At 44.6% G+C, this 9,906-nt stretch overlaps 1 protein-coding gene across 1 annotated transcript; it reads left to right on the forward strand.

Annotated features, from left to right (window-relative positions):
* The first annotated feature begins 63 nt into the window (after positions 1 to 63).
* Positions 64 to 9,576, forward strand: LOC135523912 (next to BRCA1 gene 1 protein-like). Its single transcript, XM_064950930.1, is given in 22 exon segments — positions 64 to 282; positions 478 to 540; positions 1,174 to 1,192; positions 1,311 to 1,333; positions 1,462 to 1,650; positions 1,880 to 1,957; positions 2,077 to 2,324; positions 2,505 to 2,624; positions 2,757 to 2,996; positions 3,302 to 3,461; positions 3,718 to 3,966; positions 4,222 to 4,359; positions 4,494 to 4,569; positions 4,718 to 4,828; positions 5,075 to 5,233; positions 5,554 to 5,718; positions 5,900 to 6,075; positions 6,077 to 6,480; positions 6,699 to 6,784; positions 7,120 to 7,201; positions 8,033 to 8,132; positions 8,444 to 9,576. Coding segments are annotated over 22 exon segments (3,204 nt in total). The 5' UTR covers positions 64 to 180; the 3' UTR covers positions 8,660 to 9,576.
* The last annotated feature ends 330 nt before the right edge of the window (positions 9,577 to 9,906 follow it).

The raw sequence follows: 9,906 nt of genomic DNA on the forward strand, positions 1-9,906 counted from the left end.
TTTCAACATGCGACAACACTACAAACGAATACGCATGCGTATTAGGTATGTGCTGAACGCGTCATCGTGTTTTCCTGAACGCAGCTGAAGATGTAAACAAGAGGATTGGCGAGTGCGAAAGCTCGTTTTGTCCACTTATTACCTTTCATGATTGTCCTTATTTAATCGCAAAAATCAGCAATGGGTCTCCCTGTTACTATTAAAGTGAATTTCAGGGGAAATGTAAAGAGATTTGTTGCTCCAGATTTGGACAAGTCGGAATGGGAGTCGGTGGAAGCCTGGGTAAGTAGCGCTGGCGCAGTTTAGCTAGCCTGGATTCTTCGAGGCCCCTTGCCTAGCAGGCCTAGCTAGCACAACATTACACCACACGAATTACATTTGTCTGCAAATTATTTTTCTAACAACACAAATTATGATGATATGTGATGTTATCTTGTTAAGCTGATCCTCAATCATCATGCTTCTTTGAATCTGCAGATAAAAGCATCATTTGGAATAAGCCATTTTCAAGTGAAATATTTTGATGAGGACAACGAGGAGGTGAGTTCAAATGTATTTTGTGCTACTGTGTATTATTTCAACGAATGCAGTGCCAACATTTCTGATGTACAACAACAGTAGTAATAATAAAACACAAGAGATACATTAGCAGGGGGGGGGGGGGTGTTCTTATATTTATCCTCTTACGCACACGTGTAACTCCCCCAGAGAGTAAGATCACGACGTTGTACAGCGCCGATGGAGCAATTAGGGTTAAGAGCCTTGCCAAGTCTTGTCAAATCAAATCGCATTTTATTAGTCACATGCGCCGAATACAACAGGTAGACCTTACAGTGAAATGCTTACTGACAGGACCCTAACCAACAATGCAGTTAAAAAAAGATTAAAAAATAAAAGTAACAAATAATTAAAGAGCAGCAGTAAGTTAACAATAGCGAGACTATATAAAGGGGGGTACCGGTACAGAGTCAATGTTAGTCGAGGCGATTGAGGTTTTGTCCACTATTAACTCGGCTCCGGTATTCGAACCAGACAGCCTGCCACCCCAATATTAATAATGATTATTATTCAGTATTCATGGTTCATGGTTGATTATTCAGTATACTGAATACAGTAAACTGAAGATATTGTGTAACACTTTCTGTTTCTGCATCTCCTTCTTCTTTGATCCAGGTTTCCATCAATAGCCAAGGTATTTAAATAGTGTTAACTTAATAGGCTTTTTTTGTGTGGCTGTTATTAAAGCTTTACCGTTCATAATCTTCACCAATACAAAATGTATTCTCTGATCTCTTTTGATTGTGTTTCAGAGGAATATGAGGAGGGTGTGAAGGTATTCAAACATACATGTTCTTTCATGGCTTTCAATAGCTAAAACAAATATTTAAACTTTTTCTTCCAGTGTGTAGAATGCTGTATGTAATTACTGAACGTGGCATGTGTTGTATGTATTTCCTCCAGAGTGCAGAGAAGCAGGGGAACCAGTTGCACATGAACGTTTACAAGGCGAAGCAGGGGCAGGCTGGCACTGGGCCGGGCAAGACCCAAGAAGTGAAGGAGCTGAAGGGGGAACTCCGGCCAGCCCCGCCGTACCCCTCCAGGGTCAAAACTGTGGACAAAGGCACACAGGTCACTCCCGAGAGAGATGCTGTAAGAGCACCACTCATGGCTTTCAATGTTGATGTAATGTTGTCTGAATGTAAGAAAAGTGTTGTGTCAGGGTGGTATATTTTGGCATGAGCGATATAATCGTTGTCTTCATGAAATGTTGGGCCAATGTAATAATAAAAGTAGAGCTAAGATTTGATGAACACACACTTTGGTGTCATAGGATTTGACCAATCATAATGAGTTAAATGTCGATCATTTGATTTTATAGGTGGTTGTGAAGGACAACAAAGTAACTAAGCCAGAGGATAAACTTCCCCCAGCTTGGTTTAGATCTTACATGGAAAAAGTAAGTCCATATTGAAATTATATTCTTTACTATTTCAGAAATATAAAGGAAAACTTCCCTAAAAATCAACTTTAAAAAAAATGTGGGAACCTCTTTTAATGGGATCCCTCTACTGTCAGTTCAAGGATGAGGTGGTGAAGGAGGTAGTGGAGAGGATGTGCAGTGACTTCTCTGGCCAGTGTTGCACCCACAAGACCCCCAACTGTGATGGGCCTCTCGAGGCCCTTGGGGCAGTGGGCGGAGTCAATATCAAAGGCCCAAAGGTGAACTCCTCCTCCACCGGCCCCCCCGCCTACTCCTCATTGGGCTACACTCCGGAATGCAGCAAATGCAAGAGACCAGCCACCGATGGAGCTTATCAGTGCAGGTAAACCGCATCGCAACAATAACAGATCAAGCGCTATTATGTTGTTAATGATTAACTCAGGAGTTGAAATAGTATACAATGTTTATTTGACTTATTCCTCATGAAATATGTCACTTCCACAGTAATATAAGTATATAACCTTGCCCGTGCATTCTTTTTGGTGTCCTGTTTTTCGAACAGAGTGTGTCCGTCCTGTATCTTATGTGAGCTGTGTCGACACAGCCACGACCCCAGTCACAACCTGGTGAGAACCAAGACTCCCCTCTCCATCCCTGAGCATGGGATGTCAGGAGAATTAAGGTTAGTTCGCTGGATGTAGAAGCCTGCCTTTACTGTGATGTTGTCTATGCATTACTTTACCTATCTTACTTTCTTGCATTGTCAGAAGATGCTTAGCCTTCACACCTCTCTCTACATTTTGTTTGTGCCCAGGTTTCCAAGGCGAGGAGACCGGACCGTGCGCAAGGCTGAGCGTCAGCGCCTCAAAGCCGAGCGGAGGCAGCTCAAGGCCGAGGTGAAGGAGATTAAGAAGAAGCTGAGGCTGGAGAAGAGGGGCCTGCAATGGAGCGGCCCCGCTTCTACCTCGGCCAGATCCAACGTGGCCACCACCCAGGCCCCTGCTGCTGCCCCAGCACCAGGCCCTGCCCCAGACCCCCAGGCTTCCAGTCCAGAGTAAGCGCCACCCCGGGAGGGCGTCAGAGTGCTGGTTGTCTCTAGGCCCAGCATGGAGCAAAAATCAAATATTTTCCCAAGAAATAGGCCATCTTTGTAATAGTTGTAATAGAGTTTATCGCTGGTGGATGATGGAACTACCTCACGTGTGAATCTGCTGCTGCTGCTTCATATATTTCTAAGCAAAAAAATAGCTTTGAGCTGCAAAAAAGGATCCTGCTTTTTTCGATGATTCATAAAAAAAACAGGGATGGGTCTGGAGCCGGGGCTGTTTTCAACAATGCTCTGTACACTTGAAATACTAGGGGTCCCGAGGTCTCCTACACCACCTTGGTGCCCACTATGGCTGCCTTGTTTCTGGATGAAAATCTGCCTGACGGGACCCGCCGAGAGCCCGGCACCAAGTTCATCAAGTATTGGAAGATGAAGAACTCAGGCATCATCAACTGGACCTCCGAGACCAAGGTACCACCCAAGAGGAACGATCTAAGTCCCTAACCTGCATACTAAAACGATCTCAATCTCTAACCCGAATACTAGAACTAACCCCACCTAATTGTAACTATTGATTATTTGTAATTAGTACTTACCCTGTCTGATTAACCAGACCAGTGCTACAGCCTTTTGTGGATTCAGTGTAAGCTCTCTGTTTAAGTGTTTGTGTCTGGTTCCTTGGGTTTGTGTAAATGTCTGTGTCTTCTTTGCATGCCTGTGTCTTTAGCTGAAGTGCATGTGGGGTAACCTGGCACTGGCATTGGAGGAGAAGCGTGAGGTGGCCGTGCCCCTCCTGCAGCCGGGCCAGGTGGGCGTGGTCAGTGTGGCCTTCATCGCCCCGGTGATGGAGGGCACCTACACCTCACACTGGCGCCTTGCACACTGCGGAGAGCAGTTTGGCCCTCGCGTGTGGTGCAGCATTGTGGTGGCCCCCAGCACCAGCCCACACGCCAACTGTCCACAGAACAAATGCCTGGCAAGTCAACCACCTCTGTTTCCCATTCACATTTCTTTACCCAGTACATACACTAGTGCAGGGACGGATTTACGAAGCAAATTTGACACCAGGTACAAAGCAATAATATTTACTTAGCTAATGCAGGCACTTCTATAGGGCTGGACTTAGATTCAGTAATAAAACTTCAAAATCCAGCCTATTTCCACCACTATTAGTATCGTTATATCATTCCAAACCTTGCTCATGTTTAGACATTCTCCCACACTGCTTCAGGAATTGGAGCCTGGGCCTGTGGTGGTGAAGGTGGAGGGGATGTCGAGTAACAGCTCCAGGGACAGTGGTCTGGCCGTGTCTGTAGACAACTGCCACAGAGACTACCACTTCCCCTCTGTAGACCTGCTCACTGCACAGGTGAGGAAAGGCTTAGGTCAAGGCAGAGGGTGTTGGCTTTGCCATAAAGGTAGACCTCATCGTACACCATGGGGCAGCATCATGCTTTATTCAATGACTCAACAATACTTGTGCTTTGTTTTTTATTTTTTTAGGATCGTTTGTCCTTTGGATTGCTGGATATTAACGTTGTGCAAGAGTTGGAGAAAGTTCCGAACAACACTCCAGTCGGTAAGAAATAATACGACGCCACCACAATCCATGTCAAGTTTTTTTTTGGGGTGGGGCATTTTCTTCCCTGATATTCAGAGAGTTTCAAGACCTAATGCTTGTCAGACTTGTGATGACCGAGATGAGTTTGTTTTTGTTCCTTTGGTAGATCTGACCCCCTGTGTGTCCCCTCTGCCCCACAATGGCCCTCTACTGGAGCACCCAGGCACCGACCAGGTCGAAAACAACACGGAGATGAACCGGGTCAACAACCTGCTAGGTAAGGCAGAGGCGAATGTTGTGGACTTTCACCATACTGAGTTGTACAGTAAATAAGTGAAAAAAAATACATATCAAATTGTGAGATGTTGTGTTGCTTATGAATGTAGGCTAGAATTGAGGCGTTATGTTAACTAGGGGGACGTGTCGGCTTGAGTGAAAGAAGTTGAGAGAAAAGAAGCTTTGATCCCAGTGATGACCCTGAATCGGGCACGACCCTAATCTTTGTATTGGGTGTTGTGGTCAGGAGTGAACGGGGAGAACTCTGACCCACCTGGCCACGAGGAGGAAGACATCAGCGGGACTCAGTTTGTGTGTGAGACGGTGATCCGCTCCCTCGCCCTCGAGGAGGCTCCCGACCACAAGCCCCCTCGCAGACATCAGCCCAGCTACTGCAAGCCCAAAGGTGATCTTATTTGGTTGAATTTCCCAACAAAATGTGAAAACATGTAAACATCACTAAGTGAAAATGATATAAGACTCAGTTGAATGATAAAGTATGGTTGTTCTGTCCACTCACTATCTGTGGTATTTGTTATGACTGTCATGTAATACTGTATGACAGTATTGAACCCACAACCCTGTAATGCCAGGGTTGTGGGTTCGATTCCCACGGTGGACCAGTATGAAAATCTATGCACTCATTACTGTAAGTCGCTCTGTATAAGCGCGTCTGTTAAATAACTAAATAATCTAAATTGAAGTTAAAAACTAAAGTTGTTTCAGTTTTTGGAGCTGTAGCCTCGGGCCCTGTCTTCGGCTATGAGAGGAAAGTATTTGACACCACATTAAGAGTGACAGGACCAGATTTGCTGATGATGGGTGTTATGAGAGATCAAGGTTCACCTCCAGGCCTTCCCCAGATCACACTTTCAGAGGAGACTGTCACAGGTAAGGAACCGCTCTCACTGCAGCCTGTCTGCTTCTGTTTACAGACTCCAGTAACTCAAGTCAAAATGCACCAAGTAATGCTCTCACCTTTTTACACATTGGCAATTGTAAATTAGCAGAAGACATGATTATGAGACATAATCAGAAAACGGTTGGTTTGTTCTCAATGCATTGTCCTCAGAGGTGCTTGTGGCCCCAGAGGTTGAGAATGTGTACATGGAGCTGTATGCAATGAAGGTGGAGGACGAGGAAGACAACAAAGGCAGAAAGGATGTGAAGGACCAGAAAGCCGATGATAAAGAAGATGAAAAGGATGACAACTACGTGGAGATTGAAGAGGAGAAAGAACATGAGGAGGAAGAAGAACGAACAAGCGGACTGGGACGAGGTGAGCAGCCAAATCTCCACCTTGTCCTCATCCTCCTGCGAGGACTACGTCATAGTCCTGCCGGACTGCTTCGACACCAGTCGGCCGCTGGGCGAGTCCACGTACAGCTCCGCCCTCTCGGAGCCTGTCACTACCGCAGCCGTGGAGCAGGAGGCGGCGACAGACTCTGAGCCTGAGGAGCTGGACAGAGCCACCCCAGAGGGGGAGAGGCAAGAGGGGGGCGAGGCTGCAGCCACAGTCACGGAGACCACCATCCACAGCAGTGTCAACCAGATGCTGTGTGCCTCCCAGACGCTGGATGCTGTCCCCCTTGCCCCTGAGGTGGTGCCACCGCCGGTCTCTCTCCTGTCCCCACAAGCCCTGTACACACACAGGTGAGAGGGCTCTCTGAGGCAATAGTAGGCTATCAGCTCAGCTATAACAGGGGACAATGATATCACGATATGTTACTGTTCAATCACAGTGTGTTTTATTGAAGTAAAGTGTGCAAATTGTTCAGTATCTTCTGCGGGAGGACTATCAGACTGATATTATACCCCACTGTCCGTTCTCTCTCCGATCAGTATATCATTATGTTTGGTGTGTTTTCCAGGTCTGAAGCAGTCCACGTTGCAGAGCCAACAAGTCAACAAGCGTCTGGACCAGTAGAACCATGCCAACCAGTGGTCCATTTAAATGGTGAGTGTTAAGACACACACAGCCGGTTGGGAAAGTGTCTACAAAATACAGCCTTTTCACTGCATGAAGCAGACGCGACGTGTTTTTTTTTGGAAGCTCTGATCACACAGTCCCAAAAAATATGCAATTTAACTAATGTGACTAGCTTGTCTTGTGTTTGTTCCATCATGTCTTTTTGAGGATGTGTTCACTTCGCCGTCTGCGGCCACTGACCAGAAAGGAAACATATGTGTCTTTCGAAGAGGCTGGAACAGGAAAACGTCTCAACTGTTCTGTAATAGCTCTCTCATCCAGCATGTGTCGCCCCCCCCCCCCTCCCCCCATCTATATTTCAGTATCTAGTACAACCAGACCATCGGGCTTAGCCAGTGCCTTGGAGACATACAACTCCAGACCCTGCAGCTCCCTGCGCCCAAGGTGAAACACCTACACAATATTAAAAGACTCCAGCCTCCCTAGTACGTCATTTATCACCTGATTTACTTAACAAAAGTCGCATCTCAATAGGTGGTCCGGGTCTCCTCATGATATACAGGTGGGCCTTTCCTCTTTGCTCCTCTATTGCTTCTCCATTGTTCCCGCAAGCAAGGGGGAGGCCGATGTCATGAGACTGCACCCATCAGACCAACTCCTTGAATTGAGCAATTGTCATTAAAAAAACAATGCTATTTTGCTTCAAACATTTTAGTGTTTGTACTTTACTGTATTTATACTTGTAATATCGCTTTTCAATGGTAGAAGTTCCCCCAAAAAATGTTTGAAACACTTGGTTTCTGCCAACAAATTAATATTTGAATGTGAAACGTTTCAATGGCTACTAATCATTAATTGTTGATAGGCACAGTATTTTTGACACATGACATTTACATCTTAGTCATTTAGCAGAAGATCTCATCCAGATTAGGGTTAAGTGCCTTGCTCAAGGGCACGTCAACCCATTTCACCTCATCGGCTCGGGATTCGAACCAGAAACCTTTCAGTTACTGGCCCAATGCCCTTAACCACTACGCTACCTGCCTACAGGTAGATATCAAAAGATACAACTGTAAATGATAAAACCGCAATAAAGAGAAGATATTTAAAGACCTTCATGGTGTGATGTCATTTGGTGATATAACTGTGACACAGCTTTTTTTGTACACGCTTTGTGGCATTTTGGGTCTTGTGAAAGCATTGCTAGCTCCAAACCACTGGCCCTGGAACAAATAGTTCCCCATAGTGGCTGACAACATCCTTCCTGTTCTGTAGGGGCCAAGGCGGTATCACGGAGGGACTAGTAAAGGGCGTTCTGTCAGTGGCAGCGTCTGCCTATAAGGCTCTCTTCACTGGACAGAGCTGCTCCACACAGGTAGGTCCCACGTACAGCACACTACGTCACCTCGTCACACACTGCCATGAGATAAAACTTTGACGTAACTTTTTAATATGCTCTATGATGAATGGTTATAACGTCATAAAGATGAGTGATTATTTCATACAACTGTGAAAAAAGTTGCTTATCTATTTTAAAGCGTTTTTGGCTCAAAAGACCAAGGTGATGCATGTCTTTTTTTTTTACAGTGTTGAATGTACAGTATTATTGTATAACCCCTGTGCACTTTTAATATGACAAGCGAGAACTAACCTTTTGACCTGGCTCCCCCACCCCCTTCACTGCAGCGTGGTGTGGACCCGGCCAGCCAGGACGCCTCCATGATGGCCGTGCTGCTGGAGATGGGCTTCAGGGACCAGCGGCTCAACCAGTGGCTGCTGATGAAGCACAGGCACAACCTTCAGCACACTGTCAACGAGCTGGTCGCCATGGCCGACAACACACTACTGACGGGCCGGTCGGCCAATCAGCCAGACCGCTACACGACCCCTGACAACCAATGAGAGGGGGGTTCATTTTGCCACTGATGTCAGGTCATGGGCTTTACCTATTGACAGGGCCAGGGTAGGTTCTCTGTCCCAAAGAGAATGGAGGTTGTGAATGTATTCAGAATTCCAATCTTCTCCATTGTGTTGGGTATTGAGACTATTCTTGTTGTTTTGAAGGACTTACATGGTTTGAGTCACATTCCAATTACATAAGGAATGCTAAAGAACTGAGATGTCAGATTTCTTTTAGATATAGTAGTGAATTGGCCTAAACAATGCAATATTGTATGTATGTATGTATCAAAAGTACTGTTATTCTAGATGTCTGGCTACAAGCAACATTTGACCTGTGGATTGTATAAGGAACAGACACTGCAGACTAAGGAAATAAGCTGTTTCTTTTTAGGAGACACCTGCATGTCAGTTTTAAGCACACGAGTCATACTTGTGGTACTATAGGACTCGCATCTATAAATGTTGTCTGCATCACACTTGTACTAATTTTCCTCTTTCACATTGTAAGAATCATCCCCTTTCTTATATTTCTATCATATAACACTACTACGTATATCCAACCATAACATTCCAAAGTTTGTTCATGGAACCAAGTTTCTCATAGCTTGTTTTTATGAATGGTAATCAGTGACCGAGTCATGGTGATTTGAGTGCATAGGTTTCAAACTTTGTAGGCTGAACTGTCAAACATAGTATAGGCCTATCTCTGTGTGTACTTTTCCTTTCAGAAAAAAATAGGTTTGTAACTGGACACATGTTTGTGGTTGTGATATGTTCAAATACTAACAGTTTAAAGATCATGTTTTCGAAAGAAATTCTGAAAATATTAACTGTGCTTGCTAAAGGGGTCTCCTTTCAATCAGCATGTAAGTACACTGCAATTGTCAATCAGCCAATAAACAAATTGCACAATTCTATTTTTAGGGGCTGAAATGTATTTTCAACATGGTTGTTTGAATGGCAGTGATGGCAAAAGTACCCAATTGTCATACTTGAGTCAAAGTAAAGATACCTTTAGAAAAGGACTCAAGTGAAAGTCACCCAGTAAAATACTACTTGAGTAAAAGTTTAAAAGTACTTGTTTTTAAATATACTTAAGTACCAAAAGTAAATTGATTTGCTAAAATGTACTTAAGTATCAAAAGTAAAAATATAAATAATTTCAAATTCCTTATATTAAGCAAACCAGCCAGCACTATTTTCTTGTTTATTTTTATTTTTTTAAACATTTATTTACAGATAGCCAG

The sequence above is a fragment of the Oncorhynchus masou genome, chromosome 31 (assembly GCF_036934945.1).
Source record: "Oncorhynchus masou masou isolate Uvic2021 chromosome 31, UVic_Omas_1.1, whole genome shotgun sequence".
Classification (NCBI taxonomy): Eukaryota; Metazoa; Chordata; class Actinopteri; order Salmoniformes; family Salmonidae; genus Oncorhynchus; species Oncorhynchus masou.